Here is a 26315-nt window from a genome sequence, read left to right as displayed (position 1 = left end):
ATGTTATATTTTTAATGACGTCAACATAAATCGGTTTCACTTTTCGGGTTCTACATGCAACACGTTGAGCCTCTGAAGATTGTGCTCAAATACACTAAACCTCTTGCTGCCTCCTAGTGGAGCATTTACAGAGGGGTAGATCAGACAGACAGACAGACAGACAGACACATAGATAGATAGATAGATAGATAGATAGATAGATAGATAGATAGATAGATAGATAGATAGATAGATAGATAGATAGATAGATAGATAGATAGATAGATAGATAGATAGATAGATAGATAGATAGATAGATAGATAGATAGATAGATAGATAGATAGATAGATAGATAGATAGATAGATGTTCTCTCTAAATGGCAGTGAGCCACAGTGCACCATGGACTTTAGTTCCACACGCATGCATCTTTTCTGTCAAAGTCTGTGTCCTTTTGACCCTCTCATCTGAATGTACGTAAATAGTTATACTAATGTGCGTAAGCATTTTGTAGTTGTTTTTTGTTTATATTTGCTCACAGCATATAACTTCTTCCAAACAAGGAACATGCTGGGCCATAGAGTACTAAAGCTCATTGGACTTCCATGGCTGTAAAGCTCTAAATCGTTTTTGCACTATTTGAAAAAATGACCTTGCCAAACCTAATTGTTTTAAAACATTTATGCACATTTATGAATTGGGAATAATTATATCGTAAATTTGATATTAAAAGAGAAAAAACAAAAACTCAAAATAACATCATTATATAGATCCATGGTATATCCATTTTTTGGAGAGCAGCAGGCCCTAAAAAGTACTTGGTATTAACTGATGGTTCATTTGTGGATTAATGTTGGTTTAATTTCATTAATTCATTCATTCATTCATTTTCCTTTAGGCTAGTCCATTATATATTTTTATAAAGTTTATTCATACATTTTCTATGTTTGACACATTGCATTAAATCAAAAGAACATTTCAAAGTATGCAAGTTGTCAGATCTTTAAATAATCAAAAATATACAAGACTCATTTATTTATTTATTTATTTGTTGTATAGTTTAAAAGAAATCCAATGAAGATTTAAACCATTTTTTAAATTTTATATTGTTTATTTTTATGTTAGTGACATTTTGCAACATTCAGCAGAAAAATAACTAGGATTTTTGATAATATGAAATATGTATTTAAAAACAAAAATGTGATTTACCCGGTAATATCTGCCAACACTTTATTGAATACATTATATTAAAAATAATTAGTGAACAGCTGAAATGCACAAATAAATAGCAAAAATTTTTATAATGTTAAGAATTTAATATTTTATGGAGGATTTGAGGCAAAATATGCACTTTTTGATTGACTTCAACAAACATACAAAATCCGATCTTACACAAAAAAGATAATAATAATAACAATGATTAAAACTTAACAGATCAAATTAAATAATTTTATAAACACATTTAAAACAGTAAAAAAAAACAAAATTAAACAGAGATACATAACACAAATACAGCAAGAGGAAATAAGGATTTATGTATCCGTGATATTTTCAAAATAATTATCATAATAATCCAAGAATCTATCACTTTTTTTGTTTTTAACCAGATAAAAAATTAATTAATTAATTACAATTTAAAAATGTGGAAAAAAGGCTGCGAATTCAAGAATTTTTGTTTGTGAATAAAATATTTTCCATACAAAATAAATAAAAAAAGCAGTTCTCTGGAATATTGGTTTTACCTTTATAGTAACAAATTATATCTTGTAACGTTAGTTGAAAGGGGTTGGAAGAAGCAATGCAATTACCTATTTGAAGATATAAACTCACACGGAAAAAATATGAAAAAACTTTTGTCTTCAGTTTTACAAAATAAGCATGAACGATCAACCTCCATATACTTAGCCACAGTACTATTCACTGGATATATTTTATGAAGAATTTTTAAACGAATCTCTTGTTTTATTGGGAATGCACTGCAGTACTTATGGGGTAATAGTAAAGTATGCACTCAGAGGGTTAAAGCGCTCATACGTTACGTAATCGTCAAATTTGCCAATCGCGATCCGGAGGCGTGGCAAATCTCGGAAGTAAAGGGCGGAGTTTCACGGCTGCTTTTAGCGGGCGCGAGAGTTTTTTGTTTGTTTATTATGTGAGTAACCGAAACGTTTATGCAAATATCAAAGTGCGGGAATTGTTGCCATATGATTATGTAGTGGGGTGATTTATGTAACCCATTTAAACTGTTTAAAGTCTTAAATGGCTTTTAGAGCTAATACATTTCGCTGCACTTTACATACTAATAGAACTATTCAGAATTATTGTCATGAAAGCAGTCCTCTTATTTCGAGTTTCATTTGAGTGTATATTTTTGTGGAATTCATTGCAATTTGGTGATAAAACAATTAATGAAACCATTTTTGTTGTTGTTTTATTAGTTTGTGAAGAATGCTATTGTTTGTCTATTAAAATCAGTAAGTTTGACTTCTGACTATTGTTGTCTATGAAATACCTTTGGTCACATCTTCTGAAATACATTTGAATTCTACATTTATTCCGGTTTACTTAATTTTCTCTTTTTTATTTTGAAAATTATATTGAATTTTAAAATGAAAACACTTGCAGTGACAACTTAATCATTTCATATTGATCACTTGCATTACTAATTGGATAATGTTTTTTTAACCTGCAGGTTTAGTCTTCATGACACCAAAATGGGAGCTGGTATCTCTACCTCGATGGGAGATGGTGGCTTACTGGATTCTTTCATTCTCCTCTCATTTCTATTCATTCTACCAGCTGCACAGTTTTTCTAAAGGTGAGCTGCACAAAACAAACCCCCTGTTTACAGGAGATTTTTACAGAAATCTAGGATCTCAGTAATTGTGGAATCAAATTGCATGAAGCCGTTTTGACTAACCAGTTCAGGTTAAATTGAGCAAATAATTTTTGTGGGGCTCAAGTTGGGAATTTGCATCATAATTTTTAATTGAACCAACAGTATTACTCTTTTTTTTTATATGAATATAAATACATCTATTATACATTACATCTTTGTAAATTTTATGAAGTTGATTCGCTTGCATTGCTATATTCTGATATCATCTTTCAACAGAAGGGTTTATTCTTGCACTTGATTTCATTTTGTTTTTAGAGGTATAGTTTACTCGAAAATGAAAAATTCCCTCATCACACACACTCAGTTGGTTCTAAACTTTCATTGTTTTTGTTCACTTGAACATAAAGGAAGATATTCTGAAGAAAGTTGGCCAAAGCAAGTCAACGTCCAACAAATCAATGGCTGTTTTTTCAACATTCTTCAGTTTAACTTCCATTGTTTAACAGAAGAAAGAAACTCAAACAGGTTTTCAACAGGTGAAAGGTGAGTAAATAATGACAGAAATTGAGATTTTTGGGTGAACAATCCACATTTTTAGGTGAAAAGTATTTTTAATGTTCATCAAAGAAGTAAGTCAAACACTTCATTTTCATGTTTTGTGTTCACATTAGGGCTGAGCGATATGACAAAGTAAATGTGTGTCATCTCATATCCTGTTAAGATTATATATAATGATATAGTATCATTTCTGTAAATTCAATCAGTTAACAACTTATATAGTGTGCATATAAGTGCATTTAGTATAAGTTCTTTTTACAGTTTAAATTATATACTCAGAAATTTTATCAATCATATGTGATCATATTTCTCATTTTATTTAAAACTTCAGGGCAAATGTACAAATATAAAACTTACAGGTCCAACATAAAAAATAAAAATGCTGTTAAATAAATGTTGCTGCATGATGCTCTTCATAATGTTCTGTCTGCATCCTCACAATGGTGTGTTATAAAGTGCTAATATAAAGTATGAAAAAGTATTACAGTAAGCAATGTATTTGTGATACTCTGTGATTATAAACAATAATATGAAACCATAGACTTTTATTTTGTCCATACAATATATATTCTCATATGGCAGAGCCCTAGTCCACATGCTCAGAATTAATCACAAGCTATCTGAATAGTTAAACCCTGATTTTACAGCGAAGTGCTGTAAGAAGACCACTGAACTCAATCTTAGCCAGTCTGGATTTGTTTGGTTTGTCAGCTCTAAACCTTGTCTTTGCCTTATACAAAAAGCTACAGATTGACGGGTCCAAGGGTACAATTTTAATTAACATTCAAACACAGATTCAAATATTAAACCTTATGTATTCCTACAAATGAATATAAATAAATGAACAACCTGTAGACAACCAACCACTACCCCCTGGTTTGCAACAACCCATAAAGATTGTTAATAAATGACAATAAAATACCTGGGCTGCACGTGGGCGCAGTGGTTGGCACGTTCACCTCACAGCAAGGTCGCTGGTTCGAGCCTCAGCTGGGTCAGTTGGCGTTTTTGTGTAGAGTTTGCATGTTCTCCCCGTGTTCCTGTGAGTTTCCTCTGGGTACTCCGGTTTCCCCCACAGTCCAAAGACATGGTATAGGTGAATTGGGTAGGCTTAATTGTCCGTAGCGTATGAGTGTGAATGAGAGTGTATGGATGTTTACCAGTGCTGGGTTGCGTAAAACATATGCTGTATAAGTTGGTGGTTTATTCCGCCAAATGAATGAATAAAATACCTGTTTAATTATTTATTTTAAAAGATTTATGCAGAATGAATATAAAATACATTTTTTTGCAAGCAAAATGCATTTTAGTGCATACATGGGCTTTATTTTCTGATGTGTCAGTTTGAAATGGGCTGCTGTGGAATGTGTGTGTGTGTGTGTGTGTGTGTGTGTGTGTGTGTGTGTGTGTGTGTGTGTGTGTGTGTGTGTGTGTGTGTGTGTGTGTGTGTGTGTGTGCGTGTGTGTGTCTATGTATGCGTGTGTGTGCGAAGTGCTCGTTTCTGTCGTGTTAACTGCTGACTCTAAGGGCTCTGAAAAGGTTGTGCTGTCATTTTGAGGGACGACGACATCTCAGGTCAGCAAAAGGCAACACACAGCACCCATTTTATCTCTTTCAACCAAAACATGCCAGTCAAAACAAGTGCAAAAATAAAGCTTCGAAATAGGGCATCTCCTCATGCACAGAGAAAAACCATTGTATAAGTAATAACAACGGTTAAGACTGATGACACTTCCAAAAATAAATTTGTTAGTCTTTCAGAAACAGCATTTCCACCTAGTTCGTTTAATCGCTGAGAAATCATTTAAAATTAATCTCAGCAGAACACGAGATGCACAGAAAAACCTTTTACATTATTACTTTGTAAATAACAAGTTTATGCTATTTCATATTCATATTTCGCACATTTCAACTCAAAAATTGCATTGTGTCTTTATTGCAAAGCCAGGATTGCATTCTTCATCTTAAAGGCATCTTTTGGTACTGTTTATTCCATTGTCTTAATAAAGGATCCTAATTTAAAACGACACCAGACCAGTGTCTGTTTTCACCACAAACATGTCCAGAAGACTTTGTCTAAAATCAGTTTGACCACCAGATGGCACTGTGAACTCAATTCCATTTGCATGTGCCCTTTCTTTTCTAGACAAAAGTGTGTGTGTGTATATATATGACAGTGTGGATAGATCCTTGCTCTGCCATTACACCCTGCAGGAAAACCGTCTGTCGAGGTGATGAGAGGTCCGTCCTGAGAAACTGGTTGAAGAAAGAGATGTAGGGAGAGAGGGATTAAGAAGGGGTGGGGTGTAGAGAACAAAACCAAACTGACACTGCATTGCAGGGGAGAAAGAAGAGAGGTAATGCATGCGTGCAGAGAATATGCAAGAGATTTTGAAACTTCAAACTACATGGTTCAACATGGAGAATCTTTTTGTAATACTGAAGGTCTTGAGCATGTGTTCCTCATAGTGAAATAGTTGATCTGAAAGTATAGTTCACGTAAAGATGAAAACTTTGCATTTTTGTTTATTTTTGTGTAAATCAAGTTTAACATAAAGTCAAAGCTAGGAGCTATAGTCTCTTAAAGTCTCATTTTCATTTTAAGGAATGGTTAAAACTTTTTCCTTTCATGATCTATGGCCATTTGAAAACCATACAGGTATGGAATGACATGTGGATAAATAAATGATGACAGAATATATATAGTGGAGCTGTTTCAGGAGAAAAGAAAGTGCCATGTCCTATAGTGTCTGTAGGATCAAAATGAATAATAAAGTAGAAGTTGAATAATTTAGATTAGTAGTTTTCAACCAAGGCGTCCACAAGGTGACCCATTTTCAACCATTTAAAATAAAATTTACATTGTAATAATAAAAACTAGACATTTCAATTTATCTTTATTGTTATTTTTTTCATACAATTATACTTGAATGTGGGTGTCACAATGGCACAGTGGGTAGCACGATCGCCTCACATAAAAAAAGATTGCAGGTTCGAGCCTCGGCTGGGTCAGTTGGCATTTCTGTGTGGAGTTTGCATGTTCTCCCCGTGTTCGCGTGGGTTTCCTCCGGGTGCTCCGGTTTCCCCCACAAGTCCAAAGACATGCGATATAGGTGAATTGGGTAAGCTAAATTGTAAGTTCTGTATGTGTGTGAATGAGTGTGTATGGATGGGTCCCAGTGATGGGTTGCAGCTAAAAGGGCATCCGCTGCGTAAAACATATGCTGGATAAGTTGGTGGTTCATTCCACTGTGGCAACCCTGGATTAATAAAGGCACTAAGCCGAAAAGAGGATGAATGAATGAATAATAATCCAGTGAGCAACAGTAAATATTTTGTGGTCTTAGAATACTGTTATTAATAATAGGGTCAGAAAGATTGAGAATGTTAAGGGATTATCACTCCAAAATGAAAATCTATTGTTAATTTACTCACCCACAGTCTATTAAAGATATAAGTGACTTTTTTCTTTAGCAAAACATGCAAGTTCACAGCTAACACTCTTGGGAAAAAAATAGCAAATGAAAATGACTAACATTGTAAAATATAGTTTATTTTCCTTTCCAATTATTTTGTGCCAAAATATGAAGCCACTGGTATTAATTTTGTTTTACCTGAAATTTTTTTCACTCTCAAAATATTTATAGCCTATTTAACTGTTTAAATGACCAAGTTTGCTATTTGCTAATATTCCTCTGAAGAAAAAAGTTACCTATATATTGTAGCTGAGAATGAGATCTCTTTAAGCTGCTATTGCATGTTGTGTTGTTATTCTAAACAACAATTTGGGATCACCTCATTAAATAATATTGTAAGGTGTAAACTTGACTATTACATATCAGATTACATATATTTTTTTCAAATAGTGATGCGTTTACATTTTATGGAACTTTATGTGAGTTCTCCTGTGTGTGTGTGTTTGGCAGAGCATGAGGTCAGTTTGGACAAAGAAGTGCAGCTGGAGAGAGGATTCCTTATATGGGGATTTAAGAAGGTGAGAGTAATTATATTAGTGACTTTAATCAGGGTGACACATTTGTCTGAAGCACCCCACCAAGCCCAGGTTCCTGTTTCATGCTCGGTTATCAATTTCCTTTTCTACAGATGTACAAAACACACACACATTCTCTCTCTTATTTTCTGTAATTGCATGTTTTTCTGTCTGTGATTTTAGGACCCTACTGATTTTGAGTGGAGTTTTTGGAATGAGTGGGCGTGGCGATCTCTTCTCTGGTCTCTGATTGGCCATGCTGTGGTGTCCAGGCTGGCATATTATTATCTGCCTCAAGTAAGTTTAATTTAAAAGCAAAGTAATCAAAATGGGCATAGGCTTGTTCATCTTTCTCTGTGCTCTTGTGTTACAGTATCGACTGGCAGTCTTTGCGATGTATGGTTTGATCTCAGCTGGTTGGATTCTCGGGGTGAGGGGTGTGATTGTTTTGATGCTGCATCTGAGCATCTCATTGGTGGTTGCTCAGCTGCGTAGCCCCATCCTCTCGTGGTTTTGCTCCCTCTTGCTGCTCTCCACTCTTAATGTCAGTGCCCTTCAAGATTTACAGGTGTGTGTATGGGTTTGTCTGTCTGTCTGTAACTGCATGTATGTGAGACCAAGAAGTAGCTCTTTCTCTGAGAAGAAATTGCACAAAAGTGTCCAATTTAATGGGTTGTTCTCCCAAAAATGAAAATCTGGCCTCATTTACTTACTTTCATATCATTTCAAGTTCTTGCTTTTTTCTACCCTTTGCAACACAAAAGAAAAATCTGAATGATTTGCTAGTTGCTTTCTTCCCTAGCAATTACCATGAATAACAGCTAGATATTTCAAGCTTCAAAAAGGACACTAAACCACTATAAAAGTATAGTGAATATGGTCCTGTGCCTTTTCTTCACATTCATGAGGGAAGTAGCAGAACCTGACTAGAACAAATAGTTTTTTTGGGGTTTTTTGAGTCAAATTGTTTCAGTCATTCGGTTTGTGAGATTTATGTGCATTCAACATATTTTAACACCAAATAGCTTCTCAAAGAGAGTCTAAATAATTTGTTTCATGATGTGTTATTTTTAAACTCCTAATTTCCATCAGTCTGAACTGCTCTGGGGTGCATTTCCGAAAACCATTGTTAGCTAAGGTTAATTAAGTTCACAAGCTTCATCGTTACAAACTGCATTGCAAACATGTACAGTCTTATAGATTTTGACCCAGGTTGAGCCAACGATGAAAGAATTATCATAGTTGGTTGACCTACCTACTGTATATGTCTTGAAATCTTTCTGTATTGATGGGGTGGAGGTGTGAAGGGCAGAGTGAGGAGGTCCAGCAGAGTCTGTCTGCTGTCTCTAGGGCTCTCAGTGCACATCTGCAGAGCTCCGCAGAGAGAATGGAGATGAGACTGAAACAAGCCTGCTTTAAATGTCACCATTCTCTTCACACAAACCCAGAGATACACTCTCAAACAGTCTCCTGTGCAAACATTCAAAGTCAAATGTTTACATGCACAACTGTTTCTTACACAATAGATGCTACAACAAAAAGTGCCCCAATAGGTCTTTTTTTGTTTGTTTATCTGCTTAATCATTTGACACAGTGAATGATTGAGTGACAGCTGTCGTTAGATAGCTGACTGATGGGCAGAGCAACAAAATCAACAAGCTTGCACAGATGGAGGGAAGAAAAGAGACTGGGGGAATATCGATTGGAGTGACAAACGAGTGCCCTCCTTTCCTCAAGTTTCCCCTTGATTAATTGCGACAGAAGCTCAAAGCTTCCACTCTTAATTAAACCTTCATCTAATTATTATCTATTACTCAGTGGCAGTCATTAACACACCAATCCGAAGAACAAACAACTGTAATTTAATCTATTGTGATCTTTATTCGCTTTTAATGATCTCTCTTTTTCAGTACATCTCTGTTCACCTCAGTTACTTATGAGCTGTGAAAAACCCTCAGGAAGACTGCAATACCCATGCAGACTGCCATAATGGAACCCAAAGAAAAACAGCATCAGCCAGCAGCTAATTTCAGAATGCTGGCCTGTCATTTAGTGCAATTTAGAGGTGGTTATAGCTTTATTTTTGAGTGGCGATAATGAGTTTTTGAAAGTGGCTGCTGCTGTGACTCCTGGCTGGATGCCAGCTGTCTTATTCCGAGCATGCCCAGTAGATCATATTAGTTTAGTTTCGCCACCGAGGATCTGTGGATGCTGGCCTGAGGTGGAGTAATCTAGAAAGATGGAGCTGTGGTTTGCAGCAGTTGTTTATCACTTGCACACCAACCTATAGAGATCAGTCAGCATTTACTCATCCTCGTGTCATTTATGGAGCACAAATATATTTCGCATCATGCTTTTTCTGCTTCCATTGGTTTTTTCCTGTATATACAAAAATGCAATGGAAAGTCAATGGAAACTGAGGCTAGTTATCAACATTCTTCAAAATATCTACATGTTTGAACAGAAAAAAGAAGTCCTTTGCCATCCTCATGACAAACTAGAGAGTTTGGGCACTTAAGTGCAGGGTCCCTGCGGGACTTAAAGTCTTAAAATTTCTTAAATTTCAAAAACAAAAATATTGGCCTCAAAAAGTCCTAAATTCATTGAAATAATGTCTTGTAAGTCTTAAATCATTTTAAACAGGTCTTAATTTTTCTGTTCAAGTAAAAATACCCAACCAGGCAGACATCCATCCAATCACCAACAGTCCATCTTAAGCCTTTTATTTATATAAAAGCTATTCTTTTTTTGATTGTCTACAGAACAAACCATCGTTACACAATAACTTGCCTAATTGCTTAGTTAAGCTAATTAACTTAAAAAAGAGAACTTAAAACAATTACACAATTCCTCATGATAATAGCAGAGCAGCATATCACTTTACATGATACTTTATACTCAAACAATTTGGACCAAAAGCCAACAAATGTATATTTTTAGATTATTTATGTAATTTTTTCCATAATAAATAAACTTTTAACAATGACAAAAAAAAGAAGAAAAAAAGTGTACACAACTAGAGTTTTCTTGTTTTTACACATTAAAATATGTTGCTAAGACATAATTACATTTGATTCGATCGTTTTTTATTTTATTTAAATTTTTTGTTGCCAAACTGGAACTGCAGTGGAATTCAACTCACAGTGATTTTTAGTTCGAAAAGAACTGTATTTGTATTTCATCAGATTAATTATGGTTACGGATGCTAAGCTTTGATCGACAGAAAGATTCCCACTCGGCTGCCTTTGGCTTTGATTCTGCCTTTTGATTTCAAAGAATACATTTATAAATTTATGATTTCAAACCCAACAAACTTCAGAAAGTATGGCTGTGTTATGTTTCTTTCAAATTTAGAAGCAAATGCATTCCACAGTTTTACAAGTGAAGTGTGTCCTTTCTGTCCCACTGGCGGCGTTAAACAGAATTGGAAAAATAATGACCGTTTCCAATACTGAAGCACAGAGAGGCTGTTGTGATCCTGAATAAACTAGATTTGATTTTTATTTTCAAGGCTTTGGCAGAGTTAGTAGAGGGTGACAGAATGTTATTGGGGCAATGGGATCTGAACACACTGAAGCAAACCTTCTTTTTTTTTCCTTTTTTTTTTGTTGATCTGGCTTTGTGGTCAGACTTTACAGTTAGCCTGTGCCTTCTGTTTGAAACATTTTGTTATGGATTTTTGTTGTAGATTGTGGTACTGCTTCACCAGTTTTCATGGTTTAAATAATGTGAATACACTCACTGGCCACTTTATTAGGTACACCTTGCTAGTACCGGGTTAAACCACCTTTTGCCTTAATCCTTCGTGGCATAGATTCAATAAGGTACTGTAAAATTCCTCAGAGATTCTGGTCCGTATTGACATGATAACATCACGCAGTTTCTGCATATTTGTCTGCTGCACTTGCATGATATGAATCTCCTGTTCCACCACACATATTGGATTGAGATCTGGTGACTCTGGAGGCCATTTGAGTACAGTGAACTCATTGTCAAGAAACCAGTCTGAGATGATTTGCGCTTTATGGCATGGCTTAATATGCTGCTGGAGGTAGCCATCAGAAGATGGTTACACTGTGGTCATAAAGGGAGGGACATGGTCAGCAGCAATACTCAGGTAGGCTGTGACGTTGACACGATGCTCAATTGGTACTAATAGGCCTAAAGTGTGCCAAGAAAATATCCCCTACACCACCACCATCAGCCTAAACGGTTGATACAAGGCAGGATGGATCCATGCTTTCATGCTGTTGACATCAAATTCTGACCCTACCATCCGAATGTCGCAGCAGAAATCGAGAATTATCAGACCAAGCAACGTTTTTCCAATCTTCTATTGTCTAATTTTGGTGAACCTGTGCGAATTGTAACCTCAGTTTCCTGTTCTTATCTGACAGAAGTGACACCCAGTGTGGTCTTCTGATTCCGCCGCAGGGTTGGATGTGTTGTGCATTCAAAGATACTCTCCTGCATACCTCAGTTGTAACGAGTAGTTATTTGAGTTACTGTTGCCTTTCTATCAGCTGAAACCAGTCTGGCTATTCTCCTCTGACCTGTGGCATCAACAAGGCATTTGCGCCCACAGAACTGCCACTCACTGGATATTTTTTCTTTTTCGGGTCATTTTCTGTAAACCCTAGAGATGGTTGTGCATGAAATTCCCAGTAGATCAGCATTTTCTGAAATACTTAGACCAGCCCGTCTGGCACAAACAACCATGCCACATTTAAAGTCAATTAAATCGTCTTTCTTCCCCATTCTGATGCTCGATTTGAGCTGCAGCAGATTATCTTGACCATGCCTAAATGCATTGAGTTGCTGCCATGTGAGTGGCTAATTAGAAATTTGCGTTAACGAGTAGTTGGACAGGTGTACGTAAAAAAGTGGCAGCTAAGTGCACAATACTGCTGTAGTAATTTAAAAGTACACCATTGCAATCGAGACCTTATACTACTTCTATTTCTACCACTACTAATAATAATAAAGTTGATAATTATTATTATTCTGGGTGTCAGACAAAGAGGTTAATCCGTGAGATGAACCTAAATGCTGTCAGAGGAAGCATTGTAATATTTATTCAGTGTTTTCTAATTGATCTGAAATAGCTTCATTTGGTGAGGAACAAATTTGCACCCATTTATTAAACTTGTTCCATGTTGTATGAGTTTGTATAGTGGCTTAATCATGTGGCCAGTGGCATCAGGATTACTGTTTTATTGACTAGTGAAGTATCCCTTGAATGCACACTCCAAAATTGAAGCAGAAACACTAGATTGTTTGGGTATTTCTTTTTTCCTTTCTGCTTTATGAAAACTACAAATTCTGCTAGACTACAAATGAGTGTTTTGCCAATTATCTTGTAAAGAAATGGTATTTTCTTTGGTACAAGTTTTGCTTGCTAACTACGCAACTGAAAATGTGCTAGATTTAATACAGTTTTTCGTTCAGAATTGTAATATTATTAAGTACTATAAGGTTTACTAACTGGCGAATGACGATCTAGTGGATATGATTTAATATGCGTGTTCATGATTTTATGAGGCGTGGCTTTGGACAACAGAGGATCGATTGTATTTGAAAGATATTGTGCTAACCGGTTAGCATTTAGGCAGATCACCTACTGCACCCTTAATGTATTGTGCAGAAGGAATGTCAATCAGACTACATTTGCCTTAATGTCATGTAACTTAAAAGCTTTAATAGTGTTGCTTCACTCGCATTTATTTATTCAGTGACATCATCTATCATCTCACTGTAATTTAAAGTTACTGGTTCCTTTTGTGTAGGTGTTAATTTAATGTTTTCCCCTCTTACTTTATTTTCTCTAGCGTGGCTGGTACACTTCTGAGGATCAGTACTACCTCTTGCTCTTCAGCACTGCTGTTTGTAGCTTGCGTTGCATTAGTTTTTGTCTGGAGATGTGCTGGCATCCCCTGCAGGCTGGAGGACCAAAGCACTGCTCCTCTCTTCAAAATCGTGCACTGAAGACTCTAATTTATCAGTTCTTCAAACTTACTGCTTTCTGCTTCTATCATCCTCTATTCTACAACGGACCCATCGTGACCTACAAAGACTTCAGTGAACAGGTAGAAAAGCCAGAGGTTTGTTAACAATTGCAGGGTCTGTGTTGTATGCAGATGCAATGACTCCCTCTGTCTCTGCAGATTGAGAGGCCGCTGTGTAGAGTGTCTTCGCTACATGTGTTCAGTGGAATACTACGCTTGTGTGTCTGGTGGTGCTTGGCTGAATTCATGATCCACTTCATGTACATGCATGCCATCCAGAGCAATGAAACTTACCTGGAGATGCTGCCCCCTTGGGCAATGGGTAAGTCTGTGGATGTATATAGTTTTTTCATAGTATGGAATTTGATGAAGAGCATATAAACTTTTTAGGGACAGATATGCTATATCAGTGCAGTTATTTTTACCCACAATTTGCAAAAAATAGCCCCAAACACAACCTGTTTTTGTGTAAAATATATACACTGGGACTAAAAATGTGGGTTTTGCTTAGATTTTTTTAATATTTATAAAAAAATAAATTAATGGATCTAAATACAGTAAAAATGGTTTTCTAAAGTATTATTACAATTTAAAATAACTGTTCAAAATGTCAATAGTTTATTTGTATTTTAAATGTTGTGTAATTTATACCAATGATGGCAAAGCTGAATTTTTATTTATTCATTCATTCATTCATTCATTCATTCATTCATTTCATCAGGGGTTGTCACAGCGAAATGAGCAGCCAACAGTACTGGGAAGCATCCATACACACTCATTCACACACATACACTACGGCCAATTTAGTTCCACTTTAGTATTCAATTCACCTATACCACATGTCTTTGGAATTTGGGGGAAACCAAAGCACCCGTAGAAAACTCACGCGAACATGGGGAGAATATGCCAACTTCACACAGAAATGCCAACTCGAACCAGGGACCTTTTTGCTGTGAATCAACAGTGCTAACCACTGAGCCACCGTGTCACCCTGAATTTTCATGATTATTTTGACATGCTTAAAACATTTATCATTGATATTATTATTATCGTCAAATCTGGAAACAGTTGGGCTACTTACTATTTTTTGCAGAAATGGTGGTATACTTTTTCATCATTTCTTGCTGAATAAAAAATATTAAATAACTGCTTTTATTTGAAAAAGAAACCATTTGTGCCATTTATACATAATTGTAACATGTTTTAAATTATTTCATGCATGCTGACTAAATAAAGTCATGTTCCTAGACTTTTAAAATTATGTGACACTTTTATGAGTATTAGACTGCTGCTGTATATCATGAGTTTGACAGCTTACATTTTTAAAAAATTCTACTTTTTATTTTACACTCATAAATGACCTCTGCTGCTTGTTCAAACTGCTTAATTAAAATGAGTTGTGACAACACAATTCTTAAGGGTTTTTTGTGGACAACTTAATTGACTTATGTTTAATCCACTTAAATTTGTAAAAACTATTAAGTTAGCTTTATAGATTTGGGTTGGGACAACATGAAAGAATTATGTGGAACTAGGGCTGGGCGATTTGGTCTAAGATTAAAATCTTTAATAATTAAACATTTTAACTCCATTACCATCAATAAACAATTATTTTATTATTATTATTATTATTTTAATGATTTTTTTTTTCCCCTCATAGTTCACTGACAGGTTTTGTACAGTATATATGCTCACATATTACAAGTGAGAGATTACAGAATTAAGGGTGCATTACTTGATTTTAAAATGAAAACAAATAACTTGCCCTTTTGGAAACAACATTGACTATTTTTCATGCTTTCAAATGTAGAAAATAAGCAGTACCTCTTCTAAATAAAAAATAATTCTTGCATATCCTGTAAATATTAGTTTAAACAGGGCATTTCTTGCACCTTCTGTAAACAAATGTTTACATTTAAATAATAATTTTGATATAATGGAAAATATGCCATCTAAGGCATGTCTGGCGCAGCTTCCTATCATCATTAATGTAGTACAAAGTAACACAAAAGTAAAAAACCGAGCAGGGTCACTTGACACCGCGTGGGTAAGAAATTGAAGAAATTGACCTGGAAAATTTTGATTGGTTATTGGGTTGGAATGTCGATTTCGATTACTTTTCGATTAATCGCACAGCCCCATATTTGGAACCCAGCATTTTTTTTCAGTGTCGTTTTTTTAAACCAAATTATTATCAGAATTGATGCAGCCATTCATGTTGTAACTAGTGTTATTTTGGGTGCTAAATTGTTTATTATGTAATTATCCTAACAGATGTTCACAGCGAAAATGCATACACACTGTGTCTGTGTGTGCTTTCTCCTGTGCAGCATCTTGACTTACGCTCTTGCTGTGTATTGATCTGCAGAAGTTGCTGATTTGTGCTCTTTGAACTTTGATTCAAAAACACAGACTCTGCAAGAGAGAAGATTGTAGCTGTGCAGCAGCACACTGTAACTTTCACTCGTTATCGCCACTTTGTACCTGAAATTCTGTCCGGTTTTGTTCACAAGCTTTTAGCTCTGTACCAGTGGGATATGAGAAAAGACAGATGCTGTTCTCAGTTTCCAATGGTACACAGAGAGAGAGAGAGAGTTGAACATGGTGAGATGACTAGAGAGGAAGAGTTTGATCAAACTAAATTATGAAACAGTTCAGAATAAAAATGAAATCTGATATAAATCATAAAATCTGTGGTCTTTCACAGCCTGAATAGGATCAAGGGATGAAATGAGCTTCATCATGTACACTGTATCGACAAAACTATGTGAATATCTGGTGTGATTGAACATCTCCCTTATCTCATAAGTTTAAATTGCTATTATTATGCTGTCTTAGACAATACCTTTCATGTTTTGTGTAATATACAGTGCTCAGCATGTATAAGTACACCCCTTAGAAATCTATATTTTAAATTCATATTTTTAATAGGAAGCTATACAGTATTATATTTGTGCATATACGTTTGATTAGTCAGTACTGAAACCAAATCTGGAGCTTCTCTATTAAAATAACTTACGATAATCGTCCGAAAACTAGTACATCCACATTTATGTTATAGAATGATATTAAATACAAATTTTAAAAGAAGAAAAATTAAGAAAACAAAAAATATAAAAATTTTAGTTGAAATTTTGTAGGTTGGATTTTTTTTTTTTTCGATATTTTGCTCGAATTTAATTGTATTATCTTTCAATTTCTAAAAATGCTTGATGAGTAAAATTTTATTTTAATAAATAAATATGTTTTATAAGTCTGTTTTATTTAAATGCACCAAAATACATAAAAATATCAAAAATTCAAATATTTATCAAAATATTCATTTTCAAAATAGCCTGTTCTCAATTATGCTAAGTACTGTAGGTGTTTGTGAACTTAAAAGGCAAAGTTTTAAAGGTCACAGTGCACAATATGTTAGCTTTGTATAAAGTTAAAGTGGCAAATCGAGTCATCTGTAATTCAGTTTTTATTCCTGCACAAATCTCCATTGGTAAGGTTTGTAACAGATTTGCATATTGCCATCCACTTTTCATTGACTGTGAACAATGTTTAATTTTATCCCTCCTCAAACACCATACACATTGAAGCTGAGGCCATGGGTCTGCAAAGGATTTCAGCATTGAATTACGCTTTTTAACAAGCTGAAGAACTCTGTCTATAGTTTATTTATACAAAAAAAAACGAGTTACCATTTTAATGGTCCATTTGCGTATTAGTAGACTGTCTGCTTAATATCTGTTGATACTGCTCTTTCAACAGACATTAACTGACTATAAGAAACTTTGCAAGTACCTGTCAATTTACACTAACCCTAACCTAACAGTCTTCTTATAATCTAATGATAATTAGTATGTAGATACAATGTAACCTAAATTCAACAAGTGGACCATTAAAATAACGTGTGACCAAATAATCTTGTTGCTACTTCTTCCAGTGTAGGGTTTGTGTTAGAATTGAAATAGGAAAAAAACTGTTTTGTTTAAGACTTTTTGCTGCAAACAGCAGGCCAATCACAACAGACATCTAGCCGATATTACGGAGGGGGATTACAAGACTAGTATTAATCATTCTGAACACTAGAGTTACACAATACATCAAAAATGATCATGATCACAATAATATACATTATTTGTATTGTAGGTAGTTGTTATTAATTAGATTTATTTAATGTGTTAAACATTTGTTTGTTTTATTCATAGGCTGTTTATGCTCATTTAACCAATCAGAAGCTTACTATCTTTATACCTCATTGTTATTGGCTAGACTGGACCTAAAGATGAATCTATATGACCTCAGAGCAGTGAACTGACTGTTTTTGATTGTTGTTGAAATGATAACAGCGAATATGAATATTCACAATATGAGGTTTTGAATCATTCATAGTGTTTTAAAGTTTAAATGTTAGCCTAAATTTGATTAAGAAAATCCATTACCTCCTTTTTTTGTTTTGTTTGATCATTACATTATTTGTTATTCAAAAATGGTTGCACTGTCACCTCACAGCAAAAAGATCGCTGGTTCGAGTCCTGGCTGGACCAGGTGGCATTTCTATGTGGAGTTTGCATGTTCTCCCTGTGTTCGTGTGGGTTTTCTCCGGGTTCCCCAGTTTCCTCCACAATCCAAAGACATGCGCTATAAGTGAATTAGATTAACAAAATTGGCTGTAGTGTGTGAGTGTGTGTGAATGTGGGAGTGGATGGTGTTTACCAATACTGGGTTGTGGCTGGAAGGGCATACGCTGTGTAAAAAAACATATGACGGAATATTTTAGGTTCATACCGCTGTAGCAGCCCTTGATAAATAAGGAATTAAGCCTAAGGAAAATAAATGAATAAATTTTTTTTAAAAATAGAATTTTTATATGGGAATAAGAAATATAGCTATTACAATACAAAACAACTTCATAGATTTTTTTTCAGTATCATTCAGCCCTACTGTAAACTATACAATAAAGGTTAAGCTAAAATGTGTGTCATTGTTTTGTGACCTTGGATACATGGACACATATTTTAGAAGTCCTTCAAAACAAAATGAAAGACTATTTAAGGAGGAACTTAAAAGAGAAATGTGATCTGTGAGATCAAGCATGTGGCCGGTTTGCAGATTCATGTGATCTAACCGCTCTCTCTTTTTCACCTGCAGGTGGACTGGCTCTAGCGCTGGTGCAGTTTTTTTACGTCAAATATCTGGTCCTGTTCGGAGCGGTATCTCTGCTCGTAAGGTTGGATGGGCTGGAGCCACCCACGTTACCTCGATGTGTCAGCATCATGTACAGCTTCACTGGGATGTGGAGGTAGATATTCAACTTTTGTGTACTGTCAATCCTCAAAAACTCTGACCTTTAACTTCTAAAGGCAATGTATCCAATAGCTCAAATGTCAAGTGCTGTACATCTGTGCAACAGCAGGGGGCAGAGCTGCTTTGCATTTGCTCCAAATTGATTTAAGCCCTGAAACGATTGGAACAGGGGTTTAAGGCTCACTTACACCATCTACAAGCAGATTACAAGAATGTAACAAGATTCACGCTTTACATTTAATGTGACAAGCATCTTACCTCAAGTGTATGGGATTGAGTGTTCGGCTTGTCTGATGGAGTTGAGAGATCTGATGTCTCGTGAGATGAAGAACAAGCTCTTGCTTGCCGACCTCCTCCCAGAAGATTGTTTTTTAGACTAAAAGCTTGATGAAGAAACGCACCATTTCAAACTGAGTCGCCTGGAAGGGTCTCCTAGGCAACACTAGGCTAGAAACTGCAGTGCTCTTAGACTTTATGACATTTTTGGTCTTTTTTTTTCTTAGTAGAATTATAACTGGATAGTGTACAGTGGAAATACTCTATTATTGGTTTCAGATACTCAAGTGATGTTAAAAGAATAGTTCACCCACAAATGAAAGTTCATCATGCACTCACCCTTCACTTGTCACAAATCTTTTTAACTTCCCTTTTTCTATTAAACACAAAATAATATATTTTGGAGAAAGCTGGAAACCTGTAACCATTACCTTCTATAGTATTTGTTTTTCCTTTTAAGGAAGTCAATGGTTACCGGTTTTCTGTATTCTTCAAAATAACTACTTTTGTGTTCAATAGAAAAAATAAATAGATAGTGTGTGAATTTTATTTTTTGGATGAACTATGCTGTGGATGAACGCTGTGGTATTCTCTGATTTACATATTTACTTGTAAATGACATGATATTTTAAATATGTAAATTATGTAGATTATAAGTATGGTATTATTCTATATTATGATTACTGTATGATAGTGTAAAGTATGAAAAAAGTTACAAGAATCTTTATTGAAAACTGAAATAATTGATGTAATAGTAATAATAATTGTACAATAATATTACTATAATTATAATAATATATAATAGAATTATATTAGTATACTCTGTCACGTGCACCTTTCAGAAATTATTTTAAATAATGCAGATTTGCTCAACAAGAAACATTTATTATTATTATTATTATTATTATTATTATTATTATTATTATTATTATTATTATTATTATTCATTTTATGTAAATTAATATTATTTTGGTCATCACAGTGGCACAGGGGTTAGCACATTCGCCTCACAGCAAGGTCCCTATTGGATTGTTCACTATGGATTGGTTGGCATTTCTGTGTGGAGTTTGCATGTTCTTCCCGTGTTCATGTTGGTTTACTCTGGGTGCTCTGGTTTCCCCCACAAGTCCAACAACATATGCTATAGGTGAATTGGGTAAGCTAAATTGTCCGTACTGTGTGTGTGTGAATGAGTGTGTGTAGATGTTTCCCAGCAATGGCTTGCAGCTGGAAGGGCACCCGCTGCATGAAACATGTGCTTGATAAGTAGGTGTGACGACTCCAGATTAATAAAGGGACTATGCCAAAAAGAAAATAAATGAGTTAATTATTATTATTATTATCATTATCACATAATGCATGGATAAATTATACAGCTATATAAATGACAATATCATAAAAAATATCTTACTGACCCTAACATATAGGACCCTATCATATACTCGGTGCAATAAGGCACAAGATGTGTTTGGCGCAATTTGTTGATATTTTCAAACCAGCGCAACCCTAATTTTCCCCTTTTGAGCCACATTGTTTAAATAGCAAATCTATTTGTGCTGTTTTGTGGACTCATGGGTGTTCCGGTATAGAAAGAAGGTGTGTAAGGGCGCATTGTTGGCTCATTGCTTTTTTGAGGAACTGAAATAGACTGCGCAATTGACCAGCTGAAAGCAAGTCTAAAGTCCAGACCTTAAATGATTACACGTTGCTTAATAGACACAGAATGTCAGCAAAACACAAATGTCTTTACAAATGAAAAAGAATTAAAGGATTGAAATATCACAAAAATTATTATTTTCTACATATCCTTCATATCTGCATACATATTTATATTTGTTTTAATAAAAACAAGTTTAGATTTGTCCTCCGGTTTTGAAAAGTCTGCATCATCACATGGTGCATATGAATAGGACGTGTGTTTGGATATATTTCTGTTTTTTGAACACACTTTGTTATTATTGATCATTTATTAATTTGCTGGAAATTAGAACTGAATTTAAAAAATAGTTTTAAAACAAATAAAATTGGGTATATGCACACAGACTTTTAATTTCAATCAGCCAGCCCCAGGGCTTTTGGTTATTTGTAATCCTGTACAAATTGCTGTGTTTAAGATCTGATTTCTTTAAAAAAAAAAAAGCGATCTTCATTTCCTTGCTGAGATACATATAAAGTGTAATATATAAAGATATAAAGTGGGTATCTGACCAAACAAGAAGCACTGCATTAAATGATATTTTTCCACACCATGTCTTTAAAATATGGAATTGATTTTTTCCCCAGTATTTCCAATGGAATCTCAGCTAGCCTGCGGCTAGTGATGTCGCCTGCGTTTAAGCGGTCTTTTGTCTTTTTTTACGCTTTAACAGCCAAATGAATGCTTCAGTTTATTTAACTGATTATATTTGATTTACATTACAACATCGATGTTGTAAAAGGAACGTTATGAAATAAAAAGTCACACAAAGCTTTCAGAAGTTCATCGCTGTGCATATAGCCCATTAAATATATAGGTTAATGAATGTCTTCAGTGGAGTGCTTACAAAACCATTTCCTCATCCACAAATGTAAAGAAGTAAAGTGAAAGTAAGGAGGCCGAATGAAGGAGGCTCATTCTTTATCCATGCGCTGCAGATGGTTTGTTTAACTGTTTTCTCACTAGTGAAAAGCTCAGTTTTTTTACTTACAAAGTTGTCATGTATATAGCAAATGGACGCAACACAACTGACTCTTAAAGGGAATGGGAGATGAGACTCTGATTGGTTTAATGCATATTATACTCAAAACACCCATAACTCATTAAGAGAATAAGCACAACCCTGTTAGACCATGCGGCGCAAATCATATTTTTCCGTCCTTAAAATAGCAATAGTGGATTTGGAACAACCCTTAATGCTTTGTTCTATGCGCTTAAGACTTTGAGTCTAGATTGTAAAACAGACTCTATAGTGTCTTTTGAATGACGCATTTTCTACAGTTGCTTTCTACAGCAAAAAATAAAATAAAAATGACAGAAAGATGGTAATATACAAATTTCAAATTCTTTCATTAGTAAAAATAACTGCAATGACCTCTCAGGCTTTATTCAAGAGCGTAATGTTTTTTATAATATATATTATTAATTAATGTACTATTTATAATAAATAATTCATAATGCATTGCTTCATAACAAAAGTGGTCAGTCAATTTCCGTGAACTAGCGGATCATTGGCACTCATTGTTCCACAGCGAGTGACTGTTTCTTCTGTTTCTTGTGTAATCGTGCATGTTCTGTGTGTATCAGCAGATCTGCTCTGTGGCCAGCTGCTGGAGCTCTGAGTGCCGCAAAGGTTAAGCTCTAGTGTGTGCGTCTGAGTGGTGTTGAAGGTGATGGAGTTTAGAGTGTGATAAATGAAAGCTGTAAGGAAACAGACGTATGCTGGAGACTTCAGCAGGACCTGCTGTAAGACCCCGTCTGGCTTCAATCCCACACGGAGCGACAGAGCTCAGCTCCTCTGAACCCGATAAAGCTTTTTATAACAGCTCAGCATAGCCTCAGCACACACACACACACACACACACACACACACACTCTCTCTCTGATATACAGTACTTCGAATCCCAACTCACATGCTCATCTGTGAGTTTAATGGCTCAGAACTGCCGGATACAACATGCCATGTTGAAAAAGTACCACATACTGCAGGACAGCAAAGTCTCTGATTACAGTGCAAAGTCCTACAGGGAGCGAATGAGACTGAGAACAACAGAGAGAGAGAGAGAGAGAGAGGTTGAGATGTTGCTCTAGGCTGCAGTTAAATCTGGAGATTGCTTTGTGTGTGTGCGTATTGCTGTGTGCGCACGTGTGTGATTTAGTACTGACACTATCATGGACTGGGTTTATGGCGGTCGAAAGGTTTATGGGTTGCTGTAAAACACTGTTCATTTAGTCTAGCATCAACACGCATGCTCTGTGCCGATTTGCTGACTCTTGTCTATAGCTATCTGTTCAATCCTAGCTCGTCTGTTTGTTATCTATCTAATCTGAATCTATTAACTTAATTGCTATTAAGTTATTTAAATAATAATAATAATAATAATTTGGCATTAATGATGCTTTCACACTTGTAGTTCAGTTATTTTGATTTTATTTGATCGTACTGAGACATGAAATAATACATTTGGTTTAAGTAATGTAAGTTAGTAAGTTAGATTTCATACTGATTCATCAAACCTAAACATGTGATAAATGTATTTCATGATATATATTTTGTGACAGAAGTCATTGAACATCCAAAATCATTCTGTGCGTTGGGCTGTAAGCACAAATGTGTGTGTGTTATGTTATAGCAATTGATAAAGCATGAAAAATTGTTTGAAAAAGTTGAAAACAGTGGCAGGAATAGCTCTGCCGCATACAAATTAATATCAGATACTAGCCGAGGATGCCTGTATGGAACTGTAATGGACAAAACTGTGACTTATGACATAAAATAGGTAGGCTTTGTCATTTTATCCTTTTTATAGTCTCACCCTATGACATCAGATCATGTTGTTGTTTTGTTTAGATGTGATTGATTCATGTTTCTTTTATGTTTTATTTGAAGTGTGCTAAATTTTGTTTAGGAGTAGAACGAAACCCATCTTTTCAGAGGTCTCAGTCTGCTTGTTTGGTGCTCACCATGGCCTTAGGGATCTATGTAGTATAGATTTATCGCGTCACCAAGGTGTTTGCTGCAGATCAGTGGTGTGCTTGCTTCCTGCCTGCTGCATTACCTGCTGAATTTTTAAAACATTGAGTCTAGCATTAAATGCTCTAGGGAAACAAAGTGGTTCATATGTGCGATGTGAATTTTCTGAATTCTTGTATATGTACCTCAGAGAAGTACACAACACAGTTGTAATAGCAACAAATAATAACTTGATTTCTAGTTGATCATTTGGAAAAGTGGCAGAATGTAGATTTTTCCAATGAATCATCTGTTGAACTGCATCTAAATCATCACAAATACTGCAGAAGATCTATTGGAACTCACATGGACCCAAGATTCTCACAGAAATCAGTCAAGTTTGATGAAGGAAAAATCATGGTTTGGAGTTATATTCAGTATAGGGGTGAGTGATAGATCTGCAGAGTGGATGGCAACATCAACAGCCTGAGGTATCAAGACATTTGTGCTGTCCATTACATTACAAACCACAAGAGAGGGCAAATTCTTCAGCAGGATAGCGCTCCTTCTCTCACCTCAGCCTCCACATCAGTTAAAGCAAGTTCCTGAAAGCAAAGAACGTCAAGGTGTTCCGGGATTGGCCAGCCCAGTGACCAGATCTGACCATTATTGAGCATGTCTGGGGTAAGATGAAGGAGGAGGCATTGTAGACAAATCCAAAGAATCTTGTTCAACTCTGGGAGTCCTGAAAGAACGCTTTCTTTGCCATTTCAGATATCTTTATTAAAAGATGATTTGAGTCATTGCAGAGGCAATGAGACTTTTGTCAGGTAGTGTAAGTGCACAAGTATATTTAATTGCTTAGTGTGTAGCGTGCCATCTGGGACACAGCAAGTGGTTATTATGCACAATGCAAATTATCTGATCAGAGTTTGGCAATATTACAGTCATCGCAGTGTTAATAGAAATCCCAGTGTGACCACAGCATAATGCTCAGCTAATTATTTTGTTGTTGTTGTTTGTTCCTAAATCACCCTCAGTCGTCTGTCGATTTTTGTGAAGACCAAATTTTCTATATTTATTGACAAATTTTCCTCATGGCGACCATTAGCTGGTCTTTTACGACCCATTTTACTACCCTGATAGAGACACGAGGTCTTCGCTATGCAAGCAAAACTGGATCTCTAACAAACACAAACATTCTCTTAATCTTGGTTCCCTTTATCAGCTCACCTGTAGATTAGTGGGATCATGATGAAAACATTGTCTGAGCTGTAGTAGTGTTTACAAACCGTTCCCGTAGGGTCCGCTTTGTCAGATGATTTCCCATGCAGAGAAGCCCTATATCTGAAGGAAACAGCAGGATATTGAGTGAATCTGTTCCAATGTTGATCTCACTTTTAGCTTCATGAATCACCCATCTGACTCACAGAGCTCATGAATGACACCAGACAACAGATTCCAGCTCAGATTGTTCTCGGTGTCTGTTTTAATAGCTTCTTGTTTCTGTGCCACACGCATCCAGTGGAGTCAAATTGGCAATTCAGAGGGATTGTGTGGAGTTGAATGGAATGGCAGTTTTGTTATTGTGGTGCTGCAGGCCTGAAATATACAAATAGGCTGAATGTTGCAATTTCTAAAGAAGGAATGTAGGTTTGTAGCTTTTTAAAATGTATTTTAATTAGCATAATTGGCAATTGCATTTTAAATATGTTTGTTCTTACTGGAAAAGAGCTAAAATACTTGTAGCAATATTAGTTTTTATGTGACTTTAAATATAGTTAATTTATTCATTCATTCATTTTCTTTTTGGCTTAGTCCCTTTATTAATCTGGGGTCACCACAGCGGATTGAACCGCCAACTTAACCAGTACATGTTTTACGCACCGGATGCCCCTCCACCTGTAACCAATTACTGGGAAACATCCACACACACACACACACTCATACACTACGGCCAATTTTAGCATCCCCAATCCACCTGTACCGCATGTCTTTGGACTTGTGGGGGAAACTGGAGCATGCAGAGGAAACCCACGAGGACACAGGGAGAACATACAAACTCCACACAGAAATTCCAACTGACCCAGCCGAGGCTCGAACCAGCGACCTTCTTGCTGTGAGGTGAACATGCTACCCACTGCACCACCGCGTCGCCCACAAGTATAGATAAATCTAGAGCTATATTATTCTGGAAGTCGAGAATCAGAGTTTTTTTTAAACAATGATCACGATGCTGGTACAATTCTGAAAAGACAACTAAACAAAATAATGTCATTAACAAGAGGATCTAACAAACTGTTAATTGATTCAATTTATTTCCAAAAATATCAAACCATTTGAATGAAGTAAACAAATACTCATGAGAACTTCTGTTTCATTACCAGAAGAATCAGCGCTTTGAATCTTTTGAATAAATGATTCAATTAATGACTCCTAAACACTTCTCTTGTTTCATTTGTGGAAGAATTGTCATTTTTTAAACGCAGAGTTATTGCATCACCTAAATATGTAGCGCTTTTGAACAAATCTATTTAATAAATTGCTTAAAGACTCCCTCATGAAGTCATAACCTGTTTAACTAGAAGAATCAGTATTTTTGATTGATTCAGTGACTCAATCATTTGCTTCATTAATCAACATTTTTCAAGAAATATTTTAAATTCATGATTATGTGACATACATGTTAAAACTTCACTTTTTCTTTATTTAATTTTTTTA

General features: G+C 35.5%; 1 protein-coding gene and 1 long non-coding RNA gene across 15 annotated transcripts in view; one reads left to right on the top strand and one right to left on the bottom strand.

Moving 5' to 3' along the window:
- Positions 1 to 2080: 2080 nt before the first annotated feature.
- Positions 2081 to 26315, top strand: part of hhat (hedgehog acyltransferase) — a 153029-nt gene continuing 128794 nt past the window's right edge. For 8 of the 14 annotated variants that reach the window (XR_015512665.1, XR_015512667.1, XR_015512668.1 and 5 more), the window contains exons 1-8: positions 2098 to 2130; positions 2671 to 2796; positions 7302 to 7369; positions 7550 to 7663; positions 7740 to 7934; positions 13195 to 13452; positions 13531 to 13693; positions 18514 to 18664. Coding sequence is in view for 6 of the 14 variants with exons in the window: in XM_087289229.1 (XP_087145355.1) it covers positions 2682 to 2796; positions 7302 to 7369; positions 7550 to 7663; positions 7740 to 7934; positions 13195 to 13452; positions 13531 to 13693; positions 18514 to 18664 (1064 nt within the window). In the remaining 8 variants the exon portion in view is untranslated. Of the gene's footprint in view, positions 2131 to 2670; positions 2797 to 6535; positions 7370 to 7549; positions 7664 to 7739; positions 7935 to 13194; positions 13453 to 13530; positions 13694 to 18513; positions 18665 to 26315 lie in introns of those variants that run through there. The other 6 variants (XR_015512666.1, XR_015512661.1, XM_087289227.1 and 3 more) reach the window with 2 other exon arrangements.
- Positions 15022 to 25013, bottom strand: LOC141378572 (uncharacterized). Its single transcript, XR_015513412.1, has 3 exons — positions 24828 to 25013; positions 18928 to 19052; positions 15022 to 18820 (listed from the first exon to the last, which is right to left on the bottom strand). It is a non-coding gene; the product is annotated as an uncharacterized LOC141378572 (long non-coding RNA).

This window comes from Danio rerio, chromosome 17, assembly GCF_052040795.2.
Source record: "Danio rerio strain M-AB ecotype USA chromosome 17, GRCz13ab, whole genome shotgun sequence".
Taxonomy (NCBI): Eukaryota; Metazoa; Chordata; class Actinopteri; order Cypriniformes; family Danionidae; genus Danio; species Danio rerio.
Note: the sequence above shows the minus strand (reverse complement) of the source record. Positions and strands in the feature narration are given on the sequence as shown.